Source organism: Bubalus kerabau, chromosome 3, assembly GCF_029407905.1.
Source record: "Bubalus kerabau isolate K-KA32 ecotype Philippines breed swamp buffalo chromosome 3, PCC_UOA_SB_1v2, whole genome shotgun sequence".
Lineage (NCBI taxonomy): Eukaryota > Metazoa > Chordata > Mammalia > Artiodactyla > Bovidae > Bubalus > Bubalus kerabau.
Window position 1 is genome coordinate 102,308,856 of NC_073626.1, and position 25,931 is coordinate 102,334,786.

Consider the following 25,931-nt stretch of genomic DNA (forward strand, 5'->3'; position numbering starts at 1 on the left):
TCCTAGATAACCTTCAATTTAAAGGTAATGGCATTAGGAAATGTTAAAGTAAGTATGCTCAAGTGTGCATAGTATGTACTCTTTAAGTGGCAAAATTGGCTGTCAGAAAGACATCATGATTCTTTACAGCAGAAATTCTTAATCTGGGGTCCATGGATAGAATTCAGGAGTTCTGTGGACTTGGATTGAAAGGAAAGTACACCTTGATTTTCCATAATTTCTAATAAAATTTAGCATTTCCTATTATAATGAATATAGGCAACTAATTACAATAGTATTCAAGGTATCTGTGATGCAGCCATTAGTAGAAACCACAGATACTTTTGTATCACATTACAGTCATTTCCTATATCATGATGTATTGTTCATATTCAAAATTACTTCAAAAAACATGACAATTATCAGACCTGTAAATCTATTTTGTTATTTCATATATTACTAAAGAGTATATTGCTATACCATTAGTTTTTTAGCATTTTGATGTTAGTATTTAAATTTAATTGGTTTCCTTTCTATTCCTATGTTTTATTTTATGCTTTTAAAAACATTATTGTCAGAAGGAATCACAAGCTTTACATGACTGGAAAAGGGGTCTATGCACAAAAAGATTAGGGGCTCTTTCTTAGAATGAGGACCTTGGAGCCTTCTTTTCCCTATAGAAACTTTGGCTACTTGAAATACAAATCCTTTCTGTTTTTCTGACACAGGGGGATCCTACCAGCCCTTTTCTATGGGGGAGAACTTGGAGTGGTTCTGCTGTCAGTTTACACAGTGAGATCTTACACCATATGTAACTCTAGAGGCTGGAGAGATGACACTCTGCCAAAATGGTTGGGAAACATGGAGAAACAGAGAGCTGGTGGCTGGACCATCTTATAGGAAGTGACTTCTGTAAAACTGTATTGCCTTGCAGACCGCTGCCTTTCCTCCTTGGCTGTTCTGCTTCTGGCCTTACATCATATTAACAAAAATTTTAAACAAATATACTAGCAAAACATAGGGATGCATGAGCCAGCCTTTCTTCCCAGCTATCTGGTTCAGTTGAGAGATGGTAGTAGAGTAAAAAAGGAAAGCCACATGGTCGGGGCCAAATGTTCACTTCATCTCTGAATTTGAGCCTTCACTGGCAGTGTGACCTGAGTAAGCACACATTGTTTCTAGACTGTGTTTTCCTTGTAGTAAGACCAGAGGCCAGCTGTGATTCTGACTGGGTCCTGAGGGCTGGAAAATATGAAACAGTTCTTCAGGGCTCAAGTTTTTGCTCCTTTAGATCTGACCCTCTGACAGCACAGACATGTGGTAAGAGGAATCAGGAGAATGGCTGGAACTTGGCTTCTCAGCAGCCTCTTGGATGATGACCTGGAATGCTGCAGGGTCTGCTGTGTGAGGAGAGAACACAGGGAGGCTCTTTCTGATACTAGCTTCCTTGGTTGGGTCTTCGAAGGTGAAATGAACCATTTAGCCTCAGCTGAAGCAGTGCAGATTCCATTTCACAGAGATCTTTGGAAAGCAAACTCCTTACCACCCATGCTCTTGCGTGGTGGATCTGTGTCAGTGTGTAGGGGCAGGTTGCAAGAGGGTCTGAGCATGAGCCTGATTCAAGTAGTGATTATTTTCCTTAATGCTTACTTTACTTTCTATAGCCCATCTTCCTATTTATTTATTTCATTACTTCTGCTGATTTTAAAAATTACTCACTCAATTCTGAGGATGAAAATAAGGCTGTTGGATGAGGTTTCATAGTCTAAGCTGGGGAAGTAGACTGAGTGAAAAGGAAAAAGATACAGCATTTTTGAGTGTAAGCTGCTAGTTTATAGGGAGAGTTGTGAAAATGTGTGGCTTCTCAAGCTGCATATCAATTTATTACAGGTTTAAAAAGTACTTATAGTAAATAGTTCATGATGACATCTTGACTCCATAAACATAGATCTCAGTGGTTTGAGCAAATAGCTCTAATTCCTTTCCAAATCTGAAACGAGACCCCTCTTTTTGAGAATTGCATCCCTGCTTTTGAATTCCAAGAGAGGGAACTGCTTGTGAACTCTTCGACTGGTTTTCAGTTCAGTTCAGTTCAGTCGCTCAGTCATATCTGACTCTTTGTGACCCCATGAACTGCAGCACGCCAGGCCTCCCTGTCCATCAACAACTGCTGGAATCTACCCAAACCCACGTCCATTGAGTCAGTTATGCCATCCAACCATCTCATCCTCTGTCATCCCCTTCTCCTCCTGCCCTCAATCTTTCCCAGCATCAGGGTCTTTTCAATTGAGTCAGCTCTTCACATCAGGTGGTCAAAGTATTGGAGTTTCAACTTCAACATCAGTCCTTCCAATGAACACCCAGGACCCATCTCCTTTAGGATGGACTGGTTGGATCTCCTTGCAGTCCAAGGGTCTCTCAAGAGTCTTCTCCAACACCATAGTTCAAAAGCATCAATTCTTCAGCGCGCAGCTTTCTTTATAGTCCAACTCTCATATCCATACATAACTATTGGAAAAACCATAGCCTTGACTAGATGGACCTTTGTTGACAAAGTGATGTCTCTTGCTTTTTAATATGTTGTTTAGGTTGGTCATAACTTTCCTTCCAAGGAGTAAGCGTCTTTTAATTTCATGGCTGCAATCACCATCTGCAGTGATTTTGGCCTCCCCGCGGCCCGCCCCCCCCCCCCACCCCGCAAAATAAAGTCAGCCACTGTTTCCCCATCTATTTCCCATGAAGTGATGGGACCAGATGCCATGATCTTAGTTTTCTGAATGTTGAGCTTTAAGCCAACTTTTTCACTCTCCTCTTTCACATTCATCAAGAGGCTCTTTAGTTCTTCTTCACTTTCTGCCATAAGGGTGGTGTCATCCGCATATCTGAGATTATTGATATTTCTCCCAGCAATCTTGATTCCAACTTGTGCTTCCTCCAGCCCAGCATTTCTCATGATATGCTCTGCATATAAGTTATGTAGCCAAAAGATTCTTCTATTAGAAGTTCTCTAGTTCTGTGGAACTTCCTGGAAACATTTTGGCTGTTCTTAAAGCATGAAGGCCTTAATTGAGCAGAATCTTTAGTTGATTGCAATTTTTGTATAACCTACCTTTTGGAGAAAACGGTAAATATCAATGAAGTACCTACTGGTGGTTCATTCAAGAAACTACCTTTCATATTACAGTTTGGGATCAGTGAAAATTTTGTTTAATCTCCTATACCTACTATTTTATGACTGTACTTTATGACTGTGATTAACATTCAAGAATGACCAAAGGCACAGTAAAGGCTTGAATCATTAAAGAGCCAGAAAGGTCTAAAAACAGCAAAGTTGGAAACTCAATATTTTCTTGCTTTAACAACCCTGATTATCAAATCTCATATTGAATATGATGATTAATTTAAGTTTTACAATCCTTTAGAAAAAGAGCTAAATCTTGCTAAGCTAACTATTTAAATGGAATGATCTAACCTTCCATATAGCATGAAAGACAGTATATTTGAGCTTTAGGTATGTTTTGAGAGTCCCTTGGACTGCAAGGAGATCAAACCAGTCAGTCCTAAAGGAAATCAACCCTGCATATTAATTGGAAGGACTGTTGCTGAAGCTGAAGCTCCAATATTTTGGCCACCTGATGTGAAGTGCCATCTCATTAGAAAAGACCCTGGTGCTGGGAAAGAGTGAAGGCAAAAGGAGAAGGGGGTGGCAGAGGATGAGAAGGTTAGATAGTATCACCAACTCAGTGGACAAGAATTTGAGAAAACTCCAGGAAAAAGTGGATGACAGAGGAGCCTGGCGTGCTATGGTCCACAGGGTCACAAACAGTTAGACACGACTTAGCTACTGAACAACAACAACAACAACAACAATGTTTTGCAGGCTATAAATTAAACTTAGATTTAGTCACCTGTGAAGCTAAGGAATTGATATCCATTCCATTCTTAATTTATTTAATTTGCATATTTTGTAGAATAGAAGAAAATTATGCTAAGGAAATATTCAACTGACTAAAGGAATAACCATGAGCATAGGTTTTTAGCTTCAGAATGAGAAAGCTTCTGGAAAGGAAATAAGAAAGTGAAGCAAACTTTTTATAATTTTAAGTATCTGACCTTTATTCTCTTGTGGGCAGCAGCGGTAGGCTGAGAATACTCTTCTGATTTTTGGTGCATGTAATTTCCATGATTTTGATAGGATTTCTGGAACACTGTAATCACTAGATCTGGACTGGACTAGGAGTGGTATGACATTTGTTTATTATTTAATTTTACTTGAGACTTTGCAGGAATATTATTCACAGCTCTGGACTTTCTTTTTTCATCTGCATAGCATCTCTTTTTTCATCTGCATAGCATCTCTTTCAGCCTCATTATTTTATGTCTGTTACTGGATGAGTCATAAAATCAAATGCAAAATGTTCTAGTTTGCACCTCTGGACGGAGGGACCAGTGTATAGCTCAGTGAAATGAGGCAGCAAGACTCATACTTTTGTGCAAAATATACAAAAATACATACCTTTGTAAATGTACTAACAGTTTTAGGTCTGGTGGTTTAATAGAGCCTTTAAGTTCATGAACAATATGAAGACAGACTTGAGATACAGAAGTTAAAATGAATGTTGCAACTCCATCTAATAGAGTATATGACTTTAGTCAGCTCTGATTTCACATTCTGACTCCTTGTTTCTGTGCCATTCATCTAGGGAACTGAGCTGGGGTTTTATTCTATAGCAATTTAGCCATGTCTCTTGCTCTGTGTATTGTCATTCTGTTTTCTTGAGGGTATATTGTTCTTTCTGCCCACTTTGAAAGTAAAAGTTGCTCAGTCACGACTGGACACGACTGTCCAACTCTTTGCCACCCCATTGGACTCTCCAGGCCAGAATACTGGAGTGGATAGCCTTTCCCTTCTCTAGGGGATCTTCCCAACCCAGGGATCGAGCCCAGGTCTCCTGCATTGTAGGAGGATTCTTTACCAGCTGAGCCACAAGGGAAGCCCACTTTGGAAATCAGCAAATCCTACTCTCTGCAAATCAGATAAGGACAGTCAAATGCAGGTTTATAAAACGTGCTAATTTCCCATTCATTCTGCAAATATTTATTAGTAAGTCGGATACTGATATATATGCTGAGAATGCAACCTTGAACAAAATGGACACAATTCCTGCCCTTGTGGAACTTGTGATCTACTTGGGAAACAGGCATTAATTAAATGAAAAATCTATAACTTAAGATTGTTGTACGAATCTGAAGTTTGTTAACAATCTGAATTGTTTGTAGAGGAAAAATATAAGGTATACTCTTTGATTGAAGATTATAATTGATGCTAGTTTAGGAAGTCAGGAAAAGCCTTTCTGAGAATGACACTAAGATGATTTAAAGGATGAATAAGAATTAGCCAAGGAATAAGTTGGAGAGAAGATTGCTCCAGGCATATATGCACTAGAATCAAGGCCCTGGGGAGGGGAAGAACTAGGAGCACTCAAGGAATGGAAAGGCAGCCAGTGTGGTGGGGCATGGTGTGTGGAGGGGCTGAGGGTTAAGGGATAAGTCTATGGGCAGGGGCCAGATGTGGTCCATTTTAAAGGTTTTATGTTTTATCCTAAGAAGAATGACAAGCCATTGTAAACTTAAGTAGAGGTATTACACAATTGGATTTAAGTAGCTGAAGACCACCCTTGCAACTATGTGGAAAGTCACTTGGAAGAGGAGGCAAGTATGAAAAATGGAGTAAAACTTCTTTAGTTTGAGCTAAGATTATAGCAGCCTGGGCTACAAGAACAGCAAAAGATGGGCAAGAGTTAATAGTTTCAGATATATTTTGTCAGTAATGTAGACAGAGCTTGAAATGGCTTGGATGAGGGGATAAGGATGAAGGGGAACTTTCATCCCCTTCATTAGTGCAATTAAGTGGGCAGAAAAGATTCCATTTACTGAAATAAGGAAGGCTGGAGTTGGGGCAAATTGGAGAGGAAATAAAAATTTAATTTTACTCTTTTATGGTTGAAGTGCATTTGAGACATAGTGGTGATGTTAAAGAATTAGTTGGATATAAGATTCTCTGTTTAGCAGAAAGAAGACATTCAGAAGAATATGGTGTCACAGACAGAATGAAGAGAACATTTCAACAAGAAGAGAGAAGTCAGCTTTGTTGAATGTGGTTGGTAGTTTAGTAAGATGAGAAGTTAATAATTTTGAGGTAATTGGTGACTTTGCTGCTGCTGCTAAGTCGCTTCAGTCATGTCCGACTCTGTGAGACCCCATGGACTGCAGCCTACCAGGCTTCTCCGTCCATGGGATTCTCCAGGCAAGAACACTGGAATGGCTTGCCATTTCCTTCTCCAATGCATGAAAGTGGAAAGTGAAAGTGAAGTCGCTTAGTCATGTCTGACTCTTAGCGACCCCATGGACTGCAGCCTACCAGGCTCCTCCATCCATGGGATTTTCCGGGCAACAGTACTGGAGTGGGGTGCCATTGCCTTCTCCCAATTGGTGACTTTAGTGAGAATAATTTAGGAAGTAGAGACAGGACTTATATTACAGTAGGCAAAATAGTAACTGAGAACTTGCAGATGTTCAAGCTGGATTTAGAAAAGGCAGAGGAACCAGAGATCAAATTGCCAACATTCGATGGATAATCGAAAAAGCAAGAGAATTCAAGAAAAACATCTACTTCTGGTTCATTGACTATGCTAAAGCCTTTGACTGTGTGGATCACAAAAAACTGTGGAAATGTTTTAAAGAAATGGAAATATCAGACCACCTTACCTGCCTCCTGAGAAATCTGTATGCAGGTCAAGAAGCAACAGTTAGAACTGGATGTGGAACAACAGACTGGTTCCAAATTGGGAAAGGAGTACCTCAAGGATGTATATTGTCACCTTGCTTATTAACTCACATGGAGAGTACATCATGCAAAATGCCAGACTGGATGAAGCACAAGCTGGAATCAAGATTGCCGGGAGAAATATCAGTAACCTCAGATATGCAGATGACACCACCCTTCTGGTAGAAAGCAAAGAGGGACTAAAGAGCTTCTTGATGAAAGTGAAAGAGGAGAGTGAAAAAGCTGGCTTAAAACTCAACATTCAACAAACTAAGATCATGGCATCTGTTCCCATCACGTCATGGCAAATATTTGGGGACACAATGGAAATAGTGAGAGACTTTATTTTCTTGAGCTCCAAAATCACTGCAGATGGTGATTGCAGCCATGAAACTAAAAGACTTTTGATCCCTGGAAGAAAAGCTATGATAAACCTAGACAGCATATTAAAAAGCAGACACATTACTTTGCCAACAAAGGTCTGTCTAGTCAAAGCTATGGTTTTTCCAGTAGTTATGTATGGATGTGAGAGTTGGAGTATAAAGAAATCTGAGCACCAAAGAATTGATGCTTTTGAACTGTGGTGTTGGAGAAGACTCTTGAGAGTCTCTTGGACTGCAAGGAGGTCCAACCAGTCCATCCTAAAGGAAATCAGTCCTGAATATTCATTGAAAGGATTGATGCTGAAGCTGAAGCTCCAATACTTTGGCCACCTGATGCCAAAGTATCAGAAGAACTGGCTCATTGGAAAAGACCCTGATGCTGGGAAAGTTTGAAGGCAGAAGGAGAAGGGGACAACAGAAGATGGCATCACCGACTCAACGGACATGATTTTGAGCAAGCTCCAGAAGATGGTGATGGGCAGGGAAGCATGGCATTCTGCAGTCCATGGGGTCACAAAGAGTCAGACACGACTGAGCGACTGTAATGAACAGTAAATGGGCAGTGAGGTAGTGGTTAGAGAATGCACAGAAGACCTTTAAGGGAAAGATTGGCTGTGGAGGGAAGCAGAGAGGAGTGGTCTCAGGTGAGGCTTGTGAGTCAACAAGAAAGGACTTTTCAAAAGATGGGAGATACTAGAGCAAGTTTGAATCCTGATGGGAATGTGCAGGAGAGAGAAAACATTTGAGGATGTGGGAGAGAAGGTTGGTAATGGAAGCAGCCTCTTTGAGAAGGTGGGAGGGGTGATAGATGAAGAATGAATCATGCCAGGATGCCACAGTCAGCAGACTGAGATTTTTCTAGGCAGGAGTTATAGAAGCACAGAGGGGCAAGGGATTTTCAGCTATTTTCCAAGGTGTAATTTTAATGATAGATCAAAGATTTTAGTCCAGGTAAGAAGGAAAAGAGAGGGCATGAGGATCTTAATGAATAGAGGGAAGTAAAGTCAGTTCATCTGCAAAGTAAAGGCAATGAACTACCATAGAGAGTACAACAGACAAAGTCCCTGCATTGGACACTGGTTTCACCCATGCATGTCTAAGTTCTTTTTGTTCAAGTTCCCTAACTTTTTTTTTTTTTTGCATTATGTATTGCAAAATAACTTTAGAACTCCTGAACAAAAATTATTATGCTTCCAAACTAAAGAAGAAGAGTGAAATAAGTCAGTTCATTTTAGATTTCATTTAGTCTTGCTTTCCATCTTAACAAACTTCTTTTTGGTCCAAGGAACATTGATTATTTGTATGTGTTTGTTGGAGAAAAATGTTTATTGGAATGTCAGGATCTGTTTTCTTACTTCTGCTTTTTGTTCAGTACCTGATTTTATGTACCCCAAGCAGTAAACTCTATGTAAAAATTACATTTTTGTGCTTTAACTATATACACCCTCTAGGTCCAAATGTATTTTTGGCTGAGACCAAACTGTGTCTTAATTTTTAAAGATTTTTTACAGCTGGTTTCTTCCAAAATTAGGTCCTTAAACTTCATGCTTACATTTAATTATTTTTTGAGTGCCCGTCAACTGACAGTATGCTTGATGCTAAGAATCAGGAAGTAAAAAAACTAATTTGCCCCAGAGAAGGCATGCACGCATATCACAATTCCTGTGGCATGTAGCATGTAAATGCTCTAAGTAGGTGCCTATCAGAAGGTGAGATGATTGGATGGCATCACCGACTTGATGGACATGAGTTTGAGCAAGCTCCAGGAGTTGGTGATGAAGAGTGAAGCCTGGCCTGCGGCAGTCCATGGGGTTGCAAAGAGTCGGACGCGATTGAGCGACTGAACTGAACTGAGGTGCTTATCAAAGACTAGGGGAACACCCAGGAAGGGAGCAATTGATTCTCCCTTGGCAGAGCAGTTAGAAAAGGCTGACCAAGGAAGGGATTTTTAAGAAGGGCCCTAAGGGCTTCCCAGCTGGTGCTATTGGTAAAGAACCTGACTGCCAATGCAGGAGTCTTAAGAGACTTGGGTTGGATTCCTGGGTTGGGAAGATCCCCTGGAGGGTCAGTTGTGTCCGACTCTGTGTGACCCTATGGACTGTAGCCCCCCACCCCACTCCACAGGCTCTTCTGTCCATGGGGATTCTCCAGGCAAGAATACTGGGGTGGATTGCCATGCTCTCCTCCAGGGGATCTTCCTGACTCGGGGATCAAGCCTACGTCTCTTATGTCTTCTGCATTGGCAGTCGGGTTTTTTACCCCTAGTGTCACCTGAGAAGCCTTAAATGGTAAAGACATGAATATAAATGATAATGTTGCAACCTGGAGAGGAATCTGTTGTGGTTTGACACTAAGTTGTATGGATTGAATTAGGAAAGTTTGGCTTGAGCAAATTCCGAAGAGATTTATAGGTCAAAGTAGTATTTGTGTATTATTCTATTGGATAGAAAGCTATTAAAGGTTTTTAGATAGACGACTGATTTGATCAGTTGCTTTTCTTTCTCTGTTTCTTGTTTTCCTTCTAGTCAGTATATTTCAGTTAAGCAGCTACTTTTCACCTTAGTATAAATTGTCCCTCAGAACTGACAACCACTAAGCTCTAGATGCCTCAGTTTGCACTGCTGATGCTGCCAAGTCTGATGTCCCCATTGTCCCTTCATCTCTGGTGCTAGAGAAAGTGGACCTTCTTATCAGAGAAGTACTACCTAGCCCCAAAATAATTTCCCACCATTCCTGCTTCTTTGAGTGAAAATAGGTGACTCAAAGTGGGTGAATCTGTCTAGATTTGAGTATGTGGCTACACCCCAGGGGATGATGAATGTCCCACGTTTCTAGTTTCCATACTGGGAGGCTAGACTCTGTGCCTTGCACCAAGATTCATAAAGGAAGAGACTCTCCAAATATAAGTAGGGCTACAAATAATGATCAAAAAAATAAAAATATGTGGGACCACCAGAGAAATCTCCTTAAAAAAGAATAAATAAGGACAAATGTTCACTAGTTACCTTTTATAGATGAGAAAAGTAACTTGTCCAAGGCCACAGTGGTGTAAAGTAGTGGAAGCAGCACCTGAATTCAGGAAGTCTGATTCCAGAATTCATATTTTGACTGCTATGTCATATAGCTAACCTGGAAGGTAATAAAGACTGATAAAATGTGTATATGGGTGATAGTGAGGTACGGGAGAGAGGGAGGATATCTTTGGCTGTGAAACAGAACGAAAGTAATGGGTCTATACCAGAATTGAGCTCATTGGTCTTATTTGGACTCATGACATTTTCCTGGGGGACCCAAGTTGTAGCATAGTCAGGAACAGATCAAAAAAGTACTTGTTTGGTTTAGAGTGTTTAGTTAGGACAAGTTAACTTCAGCACAATAGCCCAGTATTCCTGAGACTGATTCCTGGCAACCATGGTGTCTGTTGATCTATTCCTCCCTAGATCTTTGCACTTTCCAGCTTCACTCCTTGGATGCCTGACCCCCTGCTCCCATGACTGGCTTTTATGTAATATTCTTCTTGGTCACTGAGAATCAGAACTTGAGAGAATATTTAGAGGGTCTTTTCTGGGAGAACAAACATCAATTTATGTCACATATACACACACTAGATGTAAAAACAAGAATAATAAAAATATGTAATTTAAACAGAGCCAAATCTGGCCATTATATGCTTCTAAGAAATTATTCTTTTTTCAGATAAATCTTGGATGTTTTGGATCCTCTGATGAAAATAAGTAAATTGAAATTTTTTTTATAAACACCAGTCAGAATGTTGCAATAAGTCTTCTAAGCTACACAAACAATTATATAATTTCTGGTTTTTTTTTTGTTTGTTTGTTTTTTATCTTGAAAAACAAAGCTGAAAGAGATTTTTGGGATTAGTCCCTGTACTTTATCCATTTACAAAGTTATGCCCTCTCAGCAGTGACTTTCTTTTAGGTTTGTGGAGTGTGATAACTTTCCTCTGGGAATGAATGTGGGCTTCCAAAGCATCTTTCTTTCCTTATTTTTAACCTCATGGAATTATCCAGCTATGAATGTAAAAATTTCCTACAGTGTTCTTTCTCTACCTGGAAGCCCTTAGTCTCTGGGCTTCTAGTTAAATTTTGAAACAGTAGGAGTTCTAGTTAAATTTTGAAAATTCAAGGCCATTGCTGAACGTTTTGCAATAATAAATACTTCTTATTCCTTTTGTAAGCAGTTGTCCTTGTGGAAATCAGAAGGTTCATGGCACTTGAGGAAAATATATACTTAGAGATCAAATACTCATGAAATCCTTGTTCTTTTACACTATGTGATTCATTAGTGTTGTTCATGGATCTGAAGACAGCTTTTTCCTTTTCTCTCAGCCACTGCCAATATTTCTCTCTCATTTCTTCTGTTTCCCACAACTATCCACCTCTAAACATTATCAGAATTGTCCCCAGGCATCTAAACTTTAAATGAGATTGTAACTTTTCCATTTGGGCTTGTTTCATTAAACAAATATGTGGGTGCTACATGATTTTGCAGCAGATACTATTTATGTGGGAGTTGGATTTGTACTGTGTTTACAGCTAAAGAGAAAAAAATTCAACACTTTATTGGACATGTACTAGCATGTGGGTGAGGTTGAAGAAAATAATTGAGTGTTGAAATCAAACACATGCCTGGGAAAATATTCCTTTCTGATGGAACATGCAGGAAAGGCCAACAGCTGGCACACATGGAGGTCTTTAAGGGTTAGCCTCCTTTTGCAGAATGTTCCTTCAGAATGCTCAACCTCCTAACTGGCGTGCATTGCTCCAAAAGAATTCAAGGCAAACTTCTGTCCATTTCAAAGCAAGACATTTTACCACAAAACAAAAACCATGTGTCTTTATTCCATTGTATATGATCTCTCCCACACCTCTAAAGGGCATTTATCTATTTGTCATCTCTCCCTCCATCTCTCTCCATACTTCCATCCATCCCTTTATTTATTTTCAGGGCATGAAGCATGCTTAACATTTCTGATCATTTTTTTGGGGTAATCTCATTGCAAACTACCACATTCTGGTAGTTTTAACACTGTTTAACACAGTGCTGAGATCAAGGACTTGCAGGTCTTGTTCACTGCTTTATTCCCAGTTCTAGATCAGGGCATGGCACAGAGCAGCTTCTCATTAAATACTTATTGAATTAATCAATGAGTGATTTGCGAATGATACTTGTTGTACAGAATGGCATGATTTTCTTTCTCTCACATTGACTTCAGTTGGAAACATCTCAGAAATCTGAAAATATCTCTACCATGTAGGTTATCTTTTGCATACAATCTTTAAAGAAGAGAAATAAAATATAATAATTATATAATTTTGCTCTGTGGAATCAGTGGACCCCAACTTAGCCATCAATTTAGGCAGGTAAAAATCCATCTCCATATTGTCTCCCCATCTCCAACTTCCACACCAAATTAGAAGAATATACAACTTTCCAAAGTATATACTTTGGGCACCTGATGTGAAGAACTGACTCATTTGAAAAGACCCTGATGCTGGGAAAGATTGAAGGCACAATTTTCAGTCTTCAAAGGAGAAGGGGATGACAGAGGATGAGACGGTTGAATGGCATCACTGACTCAATGGACATGAGTTTGAGCAAACTCTGGGAGTTGGTGATGGACAGGGAGGCCTGGCGTGCTGCAGTCCATGGGGTCGCAAAGAGTCAGACATGACTGAGTGACTGAACTGAACTTAAGGAATCCTATCACCTGAAAAATCTTACTACTTTTTTCTTTTTTTTTGATGAGAGCTTTTTATCTTATTTATGTTAACTTTTCCCTTCTTTCTCTCTTCCTTCCCTTCTTTCACCCTCCCATCATGTCTGCCTCTTCCTTCTTTCTTTCCTCCCTCCTCTATTTCCTCCCACCTCCCTCCTGCTCTCTCTCTTGTTTTTCAAGTAGTACCAGCATAAACAGTAGCTCTATACATCAAAACCTCTTAGATTAACAGGCTATAATCTTCAATTTCCCAGGCAAAACAGTGTGTGTCAGTCTTTTTTGCTCAATATTAATTTACAACTGTTGAAATGTCTTTAGACTTTATATGCACAATTCTTTTTTGAAGTGGATTACTTGTTGAATATATTACTTTGGGGAGAGTGAAAATGGGATTCTCTATGTTCAGCAGATTGTTTAACCCAACATATGCTGAGAATTATGTGAAGAGCAAATAAATTTTCAAAAATAAATAATAAAGATGAAGGAGACTACATTTTTAGCCTGGAGGTCAAGTTGTGGCAACTAAAGTTAATCTTATAGAGTAAAAGAGTATAAAACATTGTATAATTCAACAGAAGGGTTAGACTTAATAAGCAGCAGTGCCTTTAAAACTCTTCAGATATGGGAGGAAGCAATTGTATGACTGAAATGAATTGCTAAGGAAGCTGCTGTGACTTAACTGTATGAACCATGTGGTTCTAAATAGTGTTCTAATTCTAGGGTTTAGTTCCTCATAACCCTGGAGGTAGTAGTGTATTGCCTGGTATAGGTTGCTGATTGAATATTATAAACCTGTTCTCTGAAGACTATACAAGTGTGTTTGGGGAACTCTCTGAGGTAGGGTGGTTGAGTTGAGGGGCAAGGTTACTGGGAATACTATTATAATAGCTGTCATTTATTTTCAGGTATCATAAGTGCTTTGTTTTCATGTTCTTATTTAATTTCATAGTTTTTTGAGGTGATATTATCTCTATTTTATGTATGAGAAAAATTCATCTCAGAGACGATAAATAACCTGCCCAAGATCTGAGTTGGTTTAGGGGCAAAATAGGATTCTAATACAAAGTTTCATGACTCCAAAGTCCGGGCCATGTCTTTCCATCTAGAATGAAAAATATACTAATACAAAGGAGCAATTTATTATATTTTTCTGATTATGAAAAGCAATATACATTCATTGTAGGAAATTTAGAGAGTTAAAATAAATGATGAAATAAAAATCACCTACAGAACTGTGTTTTAATGATGATCTGTTCAATTTCCTTTTAGTCTTTTCCTGTGTCTTGAATTTATATATTTTCATCTATATCTATATTTATTTATGTAGATATATATAAAAAATACATGCACCAATGTGGAGGGACATTCTGTATACACACACATACATAACTGGAATTATACAGCACATAATAATTTTAGTCTGCTTCAACAAACAATATAGTACTAAATTCTTTAAAATAAACATACTTAATGATTACTTAATGCTTTATGGACTATATATACTATAATGTACCTATTTTTGGATATTTTGATGGTTCCAACTTATTTTAGTCTGGTAAGTGATAGTGTGGAGCTTCCCAGGTGGTGCAGTGGTAAAGAATCAGCCTTCCGATTCAGAAGATGCAAGAGACATGGGTTCAGTCCCTGGGTTGGAAAGATCCCCTGGAGTAGGAAGTGGCAACCCACTCCAGTATTCTTGTCTGGGAAATTCCATGGACAGTGGAACCTGGTGGGTTACAGTCCATGGGGTCTCAAAGAGTTGGACACTACTTAGCAACTGAACGCACACAAGTAATAGTGTGGTCAACGCTGTGGTTTAAAAGTATCTGAATCTCAGATTATTTCCTCATGAGAGAGACTTAAAAGTAAAATTACTGGATATAAACACAATTTTTAAAGCTCTATATTCATAGCCAAGTTGACATCCCCAATTCACACAAATATTTTCAATATAGGAGTGTGCCAGTATCATTCACTGCATGCCCAGTCGCCTCAGTCAAGTCTGACTCTTTGCAACCTTATGGACTGTAGTCTGCCACCCTTTTCTGTCCATGGGATTCTCCAGGCAAGAATACTGGAGTGAGTTGCTGGGCCCTCCTCCAGAGGATCTTCCCCACCCGGGGATCAAACCCAGGTCTCCTGTAATAGAATTGAAGGCGGATTCTTTACCGCTGAGCCATGGGGGAAGCCATCGTTCACGGCACATATTATTAAAAATCACTTGGTAATTTTTGGTTAAAATGGTATCTTGATATTTTACATCCTTAATAGTGTTTAAACTATTTTTATATGTCTTTAACTTCATGTCATCTTCCAAGGTATCATGTTCATCATTTTGTCTCTTTTAGTTGGCTTCCATGATGTGACTTACCTCACTGTCAGTATCTCTATCTTTTGGCTCTTTATTATGTGACCTTGAAATCACTATGCCTGAATTCATGTCAGTTTTTCTGACACAGGGACATTGGCCTTTTTGTGGTTTATGGGAACAGCTCTAAATGAGTGGCATAAGTCTTTGCCTGCCCTTACCCCATCTAGCTGCTACATGCAGGTTCAGCCTCCTCAGCCAAGGAACTAGTGGCCACTAAGTGGACTGGTATCTGTAGCCACATCTTTATTAAAGGTATGGTTTGGCAGAAATTTCTTCAAAGAAGACATACAGATCATTAACAAACACATGAAAAGATGGTCAACATCACTCATTATTAGAGAAATGCAAATCAAAACCACAACGAGGTACCATCTCACACCAGTCAGAATGGCTACCATCAAAATGTCTACAAAAAATAAATGCTGGAGCGGGTGTGGAGAAAAGGAAACCCTCTTACACTGTTGGTAGAAATGCAAACTAATACAGCCACTATGGAGAACTGTGTGGAGATTCCTTAAAAAACTGGAAATAGAACTGCCATTTGACCCAACAATCCCACTGCTGGGCATACACACTGAGGAAACCAGAATTGAAAGAGACACATGTACCCCAATGTTCATCGCAGCACTGTTTATAATAGCCAGGACATGGAAGCAACCTAGATGTCCATCTGCAGACAAATGGATAAGGAAGTTGTGGCACATATGCACTATTGAATATTACTCAGCTGTAAAAAAGAATGCATTTGAGTCAGTTCTAACGAGAGAATGAAACTGGAGACTATTATACAGAGTGAAGTCAGAAAGAGAAACATCAATACAGTATATTAACGCATATATATGGAATTTAGAAAGATGGTAATGATGACCCTATATATACAAGACATCAAAAGAGACACAAATGTAAAGAAAAGACTTTGGGACTCTGAGAGAAGGCAAGGGTGGGATGATTTGAGAGAACAGCATTGAAATGCATATATTACCATATATAAAATAGATGACCAGTGCAAGTTCCATGCATGAAACAGGGCACTCAAAGCTGGTGTTCTGTTGGGGTGCAGAGGGGGAAGGAAGGGTTCAAGATGGGGGGACACATGTACACCCATGACTGATTCATGTCGATGTATGACAAAAAACACCACAGTATTGTAAAGTAATTAGCCTCCAATTGAAATAAATAAATTAATTTTAAAAAAGGTAGGGTTTAGAAATAAGGCTTGGTTGTCCAAGTGACTGGAAGCTACTGTTGTCTTGGTCTAGTGAGAGGCTCATACTGAGGACTTTCCATCCATGTATGGCCAGGCAATCCCAAAAGAGCTTCTAACCAAATCCTAGCCTCTCTTCTGCCTGCTGCATTCCCTCTAATGTGGAAGATGAGTCAGCTCCACTGTTCTGGGATTTATTTTGGACCCCCTGTCAGTAGGCCAGGAGTCTCTCTTCTACTTGGTTTCTGCTTGTCTACTCCCTTGTTGATAACCTTGCTTCCTGACAAGAACCAGCACCTTGCAGAAGTCTTGATGTCCTCTCTCTTGCCTGGCTCCTGGCTGTGGTCCATCTCTGCTTGAGATGGACTTGAGTTTGGCTCCTATCCTTTGGACTTATGACTTTGGACTCTGACTTCTTCCCTTTCCCCACAGGATCTCACCACAATGTTTCTTTCTTTTCCCCTCTTATTCCATACCTCCCTCTCTCCTTTTATCATTGCAAGATTGGATGTGGCTCTGAGCTGTTCTGGTAATGATGGGGACTCAGAGATCTGGAGTTCAAGCTACATATTCTAAGAGTGTGATCTGGTCAAGATATTTAAAATTTCTGAGTTACAACTTATTAGTCTTTAAAGTACAGATTTATTATTGAAATCAACATTGTACACATATACCAGATATGAGTACTAATGTTACTCACTTTTCTAAACACATGAACAAGATGATTCAAGCTATGGATTCTCCTGAAGCCAAAGTCACCTCACTCTGGGAAACGTTAACTAGCTCCCCATGGTGGAAAACTATATCATAATAATTCTAATTGTTCTGTTTTTACTGTTTGCTCCCTGCATCTGTAACTGTGTAGCTGGATTTGTTTCTAACCGTCTATAAGCGTTTAAGTTACAGATTGTTGTCCAGGCTCCTACCCGTGCCACAGCCTCCTCCAACTATTACTTGGGGTTCCTGGATCAGAGACCCTCGATATGAGGGTTAGGAGAATATGTTGCCTCAACAATTTAGGGACCATGCCTCTCAACAGCAGGAAGTAGTTATTGAATGAAAAATGACACCCCTTTCCCTTGGCAACATAATTCTCCTAAAAGAAAAGGAGGGAATGAGAGAGTCAATTCCTAGGCTGGTTGATAAGAAGTCTGGGGTCCCTTAGGAGGAGAAAGGGATCTGGGGTTCTCAAGGAGGAGGAAAGAATAAATATTTTGTTTCTCTACATTTCTTCATCTTAGTCACATAAAACGGCTTCTTTCTTTAAGTCTGAAACTGATGATTACACAACAAACAACTCAGTTTAAACTCTGTACTAGGGATTATACAACAATGTATCCTGCTTGAGGACAGTTTCTCCTTCCTGAAAACCTTCTGACTAACCTGATATCTTAAAATGTATATTATAGGAGTGGGTCTGGTAGGATCTTTCTATTGTTAAATTCTAACCCTGTTATCCTAAAATGTAACTTGTGGGAGTGGATCTGGTAAAATTTTCACAAACTTGAGACATTCTTTTGATTTATTGTAATAAATAATTAAAAAGTTTGTAATTCCCTTGCTAACACTAGTGAGGGGGGCACTCTCTGTCCCACTCCTGATGTCTGTGTCAGAAGCTTTCTCTGTCCCTTTTCTTACTTTAATAAAACTCTGTTACACACAGACACACACGCGCGTGCGTGCAAATTACAACTGATATGAAAACACAGTCCCTCTATTTGAGGGGCTGCTTTTTCTAGGAATAATGACAATAGTGTGCTCATGGTACTATAAAAGTTCCTCTTGTCTTTTTGTTCATTCTGGAAAAAATAAGCTTATACCTCATATTTGTGTCTTGAGAGAGACTCAGAGTCTACCCTGTTGCCCACCCAACATTTCTTCTAAAAATATATATAAGCAAATGTATGCGTAATATGTGAGAGTTGGACTATAAAGAAAGCTGAGTGTCGAAGAACTGATGCTTTTGAACTGTGGTGTTGGAGAAGACTCTTAAGAGTCCTTTGGACTGCAAGGAGATCCAACCAGGAGAGCAGTCCTGGGTGTTCACTGGAAGTGTCACGTGAGTGTATGTTCCTCAGTTCTTTGTCTTGTCACAACAAAGATTTGGAGCGACGGACATTAAAGCCCTTGGCGCGTCACAGATCTTGGGTCTTGGACAAACCATGCTACAGCTCTTAGGCAAATCAGTGTTACAGCTCTATTTTATTTAGAAGATAGCAGGAGAGAGAGAGAGAGAGAGAAGAGCGCATGCACGCGGGAGAGAGAGTCCGTGAGAGAGCGCTTTGGCTCCTCCTTTTATATGTTTTTTCCCTCCACCTGGGCCTGCCCTATGCAAATTGGACTTAGCCAGGAGTGCTGTTTGTTCTGCCTGAAGTATTCACTCTGGTCCTTTGACCTCCCTTTGACCTTCCTTGTCTTTTAGCCACCGCCATTTTGGACTCCTTTTCCCTGTTCTACCTACCTAACATTCCCCCCTCAAGAGATGGGAGGCCCAATTCTTTGGGAATAGGGGCGTCGAGGTCTTTCTGGCTACTTCCTGCTGAACTGGGACGGCAAGGGGTATTGGGCCTTCCCCTCTTGCTAGTCTCAATCCTCAGAGTCCTTATAGCGGTGTCCAAGGGTGTGTGATATTTTCCATGGTCAGCTGTAGTTTTATATCTTTGTTGAACTGGCACTGCATGTTGTAGCTGGTTGACCTGGTGGCAGAGCCTTAGCCTCTATGATCTCAAAATTGGAGACTACTGCATACCCAGCTCTTCTTTTTCCATCCAAGACAAAGCTGCTTCCATCAGTGTACCAGATTTCCTCAGGATTGGTCAGAGGATCTTCTGACAATCCCTCTCGGGGTTTTGTCCAGTGGTCCAAGGTTTCTAGACAAGAGCGAAATGAGAGAGAGCCCTCGGGGGTAGGTAGGAGGGTGGCTGGGTTAAGACCCTCACAAGGGGATATAGTGAGGCCTGGATTTTCCATCAGCATTACTTGATATCTGAAGATTCTTTGATCAGACATCCATAAATGGCCTCTCCAATTTAGGAGTTGTTTTACTTGGTGGCTGGTAAAAATAGTTAGTTTGCCTCCAAAGGAGAGTTTTAAAGCATCTTCTATCATGATTGCAATAGCTACAAGATTTCGAAGGCAGGGGGCCCAATCTCGGGAAGTTGGATCGAGCCTCTTGGATAAGTAAGCTACAGGCTGGGTCTCAGATCCCAACCTTTAACACTCCCAAGGCTATTCCCTCTCTTTCATGGACATAAAGTTGGAATGCTTTTTCTGGGTGTGGCAACCTCAAGGCAGATGCCTGACTTAAGGCCTGTTTTAGTCTAGCCTCTGCCTCCTTTTGAGGAGTTCCCCACATCAGTGGGATTGAATCATCTCGTCCCTTTAAGCTTTCATATAAGGGCTGGGCATAGTTAGACCATAGTTGGGTATCCAGATTCTACAATAACCAGTTAGCCCCAGGAAAGCTCGAAATTGTTTTCGAGTTGTGGGGGAGGGCAACTGGAGGATTCCTTGTACCCGATCAGAGGACAGCCTCCTGGACCCATGTGTAATCTGAACTCCCAGGTAAGTGACCTTTGTCTTGACCATCTGTGCCTTAGCACGGGAGACTTTATATCCCCTTTCTGCCAAGAAGTTTAGAACCTGAATTGCATGTTGTTGGGCACTTTTCTCATCTGGATAGCAGATTAGTAGGTCATCTACATATTGTAATATTTTCCCATTAGGTCCCTGGTCCAGATCTAGGAGATCCCGGCTAAGGGCCTGTTCAAGCAGGTGGGGGCTATCTCTAAACCCCTGAGGTAATACTGTCCAAGTCATCTGTTGGTGTTTTTCTACTGGGGCCTCCCACTCAAAGGCAAAAAGGTATTGGGATTCTTTAGCCAGTGGTATGCAAAAAAATGCATCTTTGAGATCCAAGACTGTAAACCATTTGGCACTGGGTGGGATTTCTCCCAAGATTACATAGGGATTGGGTACTGTGGGATGGAGGGGGACTACAGCTTCATTTATGATCTGGAGATCTTGAACCATTTGCCAGGTTCCGTCTTTTTTTTTTTTTTTTTTTACTGAGAGGATTGGGGTATTACATGGCAAACTGGTGGGGACCAATGGCCCACAAGCAAGGAATTTATTTATTAAAGGCTGTAGTCCCTCCCGAGCCTCTCTTTTGAGAGGATATTGTTTCCGGTTAGGAAACCGAGTGGGATCTCGGAAGACAATGATGACCGGTTCAGCTTGGTGGGCTCGTCCAGGAATCCCCTGGTCCCACACCTGGGGTTTAATTTTGTCTTCCCATAGTTTTTTGTCCCTCTCTATTGAAGGTGTAATGGGTTCTTCAGTAGTAACCAGGAGCTGTAGAGCTCTAGGGGCTAAAAAACTTCCCATCACAAGGGTGGTCCCCAGTTTAGTGAGTATATCTCTTCCCAATAAGGGGGTAGGACACTCAGGGACCACCAGAAACTGGTGGGAAAATATTTGTCCATCCCAGCAACAAAGAAGTGCTCAGGTGAATCTTTTAGTAGTTGCTTTTCCTGTAGCACCCAAAATGGTACAGGTTTGGGAGGAGAAGGCTCCGGAGTAGATCAAGACAGAGTAGGTAGCCCCTGTGTCAACCAAGAAATTCTCGGACCTACCTGCCACATCCAGTTGCACCCTCGGCTCCAGCCCCGTGATGGTTATCTGTGACAGGCGGGCTGGCTGGAGCGGGCCGCTTTGGTCCCCTTGAACCATCGTGAGGGTAGGCTTGGCGCTTGACCTTGAGGCTCTTGGGTCCTGAGGGCAGAGTGCCGCCCAATGTCCCAGTTGATGGCATTTGTGGCAAGCCGTTCTAGGAGACTTGTCATGGTTTGGACACTCTTTGGCCCAATGCCCCTCCTGTCTACAGATCAGGCATTTTTCTCGTGCCTTGTCCCTCAAGGACTCGGGGTTTGCCATAGGGCTTCTCTGGAGGGCAGCCAGCATCTGGGCATGCCTTGTCTCTTTCTTTCTCTCCTTCTCCTGGGCCTTGGTCTCCTTCTCCTGTTCCCTGTTATAAAAGGTATTGGTGGCTGTCTGGACCATCTCATCTAAAGAGGCAGCAGGGTCCTGCTGTTGTAGCTGCTGTAACTTAATTCTGATATCTGATGCACATTGGGAGAGGAATTTGTCCTTTAAAATCACCCATCCCTCGTAAGAGTCTAAGACCAGGTTGGTAAACTTTTGGAGTGCCTCTTTTAGCCTCTCCAGAAAGGCAATGGGGTTCTCATTGGGCTCCTGAATTATTGCTGAGACCCAGGGATAGCTAATTACTTTTTGTTGGGCTGCTTTCAGTCCTGCCTTCACACAGATTAGAAAATGATCTCTTTCCCAGATGTGCTCAGGGTCATTATAATTCCAATTAGGATCAGAGGAGGGGACTGCAGTTTCCCATACTGGGTATCTATCACTGGACATGTGGAGCCCTATTGCATACCTCCGGGCTTCCTTTAAGACCCTGGTATGTTCAGGATCAGATAAAGTTTGACTAAATATGACCATGATGCCTTTCCACGTGAAGTCAAAGGCCAAGGTAATATGTTGGAATGTATCTATATATTTGCCTGGGTCATCTGTATAGCTTCCCAGGTCTTGTTTGATCTGCCTTAGTTCTAAGAGGGAGAAGGGCTTATGGACCCGGGTTGGTCCGAATTTTCCTCCAGTTTCAACTAAGGGACATACTCGAGCTGGCTTTTGTGGAGGAGGTGCTCCCGGATATGGGGGCACGTTTGGGTACGAGGAAGGAGCACCAGGCAACTCGGGAGCTGTGGGAGGTGAGCCTTCACAAGGGGGTTCCTTTTCGTGGTTGCCTGTGCCTAACACCATTTGCCTAGTGGGCTCACTTTTAGGGCATACTACAATCCCATACTTAAGACAGAGTTCCTTCATATCTCTTAGTCGGAAGAAAATTTGGACATAGGGGATCTCTGTCCATTTCCCTTGTCTTTTGCAGAATAATTCTAATTGCAGGATGGTACTGTAATTTAAAGTTCCATCCTCAGGCCAGTGTTCCTCATCCCCCAGTGGATACTGTGGCCATGCAGTGGCACAAAAGAATTTCAAACGACTTCTCCTTAGAGCTAGAGGGTCGAACAGCTTCCAGTTATCAAGGATACATTTCAAGGGCGTCTGCCGGGAAGTGGATTGGTTATTTCCCATCTGAAAGACAGTCATGACAGGGAGAAAAGAAAAAGACCTCTTTTGATTTCCTTAAGGGTGAGTCTTTCTGAAGTTTATCCTACCCAGAACTGTTGCAACCTGAGAACCAGGTGTCCCCGGGTCAGGGTGCAGATCCCCAGGCAGGCTAAGGCGTGACAGCCTCCTAGAGATTGAATCCCCGGGCAGGTCGAGGCGTGACGGCCTCCCGAGGATTGGGTCCCTGGGCAGGTCAAGGCGTGATGACCTCCTGGGACCCCTGGGACTAGAGGATCCCCGAACAGGTTGAGGTGTGACAACCTTTTGAAGACCGATCCCTAGGCAGGTCAAGGCGTGATGACCTCCTGGGAACCCTGGACTGGAGTTTGGGCATCCCCAAGATCTCCAGTGTGACCAGTATTGGGTAGGATTAGGGGGTTCAAGAGGGGGGAAATGTTATAGAGTATTTCCCTCCCAAGGCCAACTATTTTCTGGTTGTCTCTCCAGAAGATTGTAGAGGCAAACTTGTGGGTCTGGATGGGGCTCAGGAAAAGAGCATGAAACAGGAGGGGAGGGGGCAGAGCACAAACTCTGAAAGAATGACATAGCACAAAGGTATAATGTAAACCAATTAAAATCAATTGGGTCGAAGACGACAAGTCAAATTCAAGTAAACCTTAATCCCCAATCTATAAGCCAACAGACACACCCAGAGGTGGCAGGACAGCTCCAAGGCACAAGGTAAAAGAGGGAGGAGTGGGTGGTTCCCCAATGGCTGGGATGATCCTCTCACTCATTAGCATATGAATTCCATCCCCTCACAAAACGTAGCCAGGCCTAATACCATGGCCACAGCCCTTGCCCTCGGCAATGGTTCACACCCTGAAGGGTGGCTTCTCTCTGGATCCTAACAAATCTACCTCTTATCGCTTTGTCACTCAATGAATTTTTGCAATGAGACATCAGAGCCTGAGTTTCATTAGTTTTGGCTGGGCTTGAGTCCTGGGAGAGAGCTGAAGGACAGGAGGAAAAAGCAGTGGGAAAAACGTGCAAGGAATCCCCTTCATAGCCCGCTGGAAAATTTGCTAAATATCTGACCTGTGCTCACAGTTTCATTGGTCTGATCCTTGGCACAGAGAAGAGAAAGGACAGAAGAACCCCCACCGACTTGTGTAACAGCTCCTGGGGCTCAGCAGATAGCGCCTTTGGGACATGCTGAGGACCAGCCTCTCCAGAGTCCCTCAATTGTGCCCCTGCCGCCTGCCTGTTTGCAGGAGGTTCGAGGAAACAAGAAACGAGAGATTGTAAAGGTCCCTCCAGCCATAGGAGCGAGGACCTCTTACCTTAACCGGATGTCTTCTGGAATCTGAGACTGGGCTGCGTGAGCATTCTGCTGAGTTCGTTTTTCGTTGTCCGGGTTTCCAGCACGATGGGCCTTCCCCTGTGCTGTGTTTCTTCGCCTTTCGCTTCTAGCGCTGGAGCTTCGCTGAATTGGGCTCCTGTTGTGCTTGGCCTCTTCCACGCAGAGGTTGTTTCAGCCAGCTTATATCCGAGTCACGGCACCATAGATGTCACGCGAGTGTGTGGTCCTTGGTTCTTTGTCTCGTCACAACAAAGATTTGGAGCGACGGACATTAAAGCCCTCAGCGCATCACAGCTCTTGGGTCTTGGACAAACCGTGCTACAGCTCTTAGGCAAATCAGTGTTACAGCTCTATTTTATTTAGAAGATAGCAGGAGAGTGTGAGAGAGAGAGAGAGAGAGAAAAGAGCGCATGCACGCGGGAGAGAGAGTCTGTGAGAGAGCGCTTTGGCTCCTCCTTTTATATGTTTTTTCCCTCCACCTGGGCCTGCCCTATGCAAATTGGGCTTAGCCAGGAGTGCTGTTTGTTCTGCCTGAAGTATTCACTCTGGTCCTTGGACCTCCCTTTGACCTTCCTTGTCTTTTAGCCACCACCATTTTGGACTCCTTTTCCCTATTCTACCTACCTAACAGAAGGACTGATGTTGAAGCTGAAAGTCCAATACTTTGGTCACCTGATGTGAAGAGCTGACTCATTTGAAAAGACCCTGATGCTGGGAAAGATTGAAGGCAGGAGGAGAAGGAGACGACAGAGGATGAGATGGTTGGATGGCATCACTGACTCGATGGACATGGGTTTAGGTGAACTCTGGGAGTTGGTGATGGACAGGGAGGCCTGGTGTGCTGTGGTTCATGGGGTCGCAAAGAGTTGGACACGACTGAGCGACTGAAGTGAACTGAATGCGTAATATTTACAGTCATCATGAAAATTAGTGAGAGTTGGTCTTTTAATGTGCCAAGTATAAAGTTCAAGGCTATTATAAAAGTTACATGAATGTATGTTGATTTCCTTTTTAATTTTTTCAGCATATCATTGATTGCTTGTTACATGTGGAGTTGTGGGACATGAAATTTTTGATAAGGAATTTAGTTTGAGTGGATTATTTCAGACAGTTTTAAATGTGCAAAAAATAATTTTCTACTAATCATGTAGTTACTTTTGCCAAGAGCGATATAATAGCTTTTTTTAATAATATCTATCCACAAAATAATGTCTGCGTATCATACCAGTAGAAAGATCATCATTTTTTTTTTTTTTTTGGCAGATCTGCCAACTTAAGACACTTCAGGGTCAAAAAAGAAATAACTTACTAAAAATAAAACAAATTATGACAAATTTCCTTTCTGAATTTCTAAAATTTGTGTTTGATAATTGACAACAGTCTTAGTCTCTTCAGGCTGCTATGAAAAATTACTCCGTGACTTATAAACAATGAACATTTATTTCTCACAGTTCTAGAGGCTGAGAAGTCCAAGTTCAAGGCATCAGCATGGTTGCCTTCTGGTGAGGACTATTTATGGTTCATAACTGGTGCTTTCTCTCTGTGTTCTCAGAGGGTAAGAGAGGCAAGGGATCTCTGTGAGGTCTCTTTCATAAGGGTACCAATCCCATTCATGAAGGCTCTACCCTCCTGACCTAAGCAGCTCCCAAAGACCTCACCTCCTAATATCATCACATCGAGCACTGGAATTTCAACATATGAATTTTGGGGGACAGAAATTTTCAGACCATAGCAATAATTATATTGCTTGAGAATTAGTCATTTCTTTGGAGCAGAGAAAGTACATCTCTGTGTGAAATCTGATAACGGGTTAAAGTTACATCCTATGGTCTCCTCTTACTGCATTATTCTCTACCTTCCCAGTCATGAACCTGATGTGGAAGCAATGGGAAAGTAATCTAAGGATGGTGGCAGT

At 41.6% G+C, this 25,931-nt stretch overlaps 1 protein-coding gene across 7 annotated transcripts in view; it reads right to left on the reverse strand.

The window, feature by feature from the left end:
* The window catches only part of LOC129646455 (uncharacterized), a 64,748-nt gene extending 42,132 nt beyond the window's left edge, over positions 1 to 22,616 (reverse strand). For 5 of the 7 annotated variants that reach the window (XM_055572659.1, XM_055572663.1, XM_055572658.1 and 2 more), the window contains exon 1: positions 21,138 to 22,616. In XM_055572659.1, the coding sequence (XP_055428634.1) occupies positions 21,138 to 22,407 (1,270 nt within the window). In that variant the 5' untranslated portion in view covers positions 22,408 to 22,616. Of the gene's footprint in view, positions 1 to 10,352; positions 15,068 to 18,679; positions 19,374 to 21,137 lie in introns of those variants that run through there. The other 2 variants (XM_055572657.1, XM_055572656.1) reach the window with 2 other exon arrangements.
* Positions 22,617 to 25,931: the final 3,315 nt, after the last annotated feature.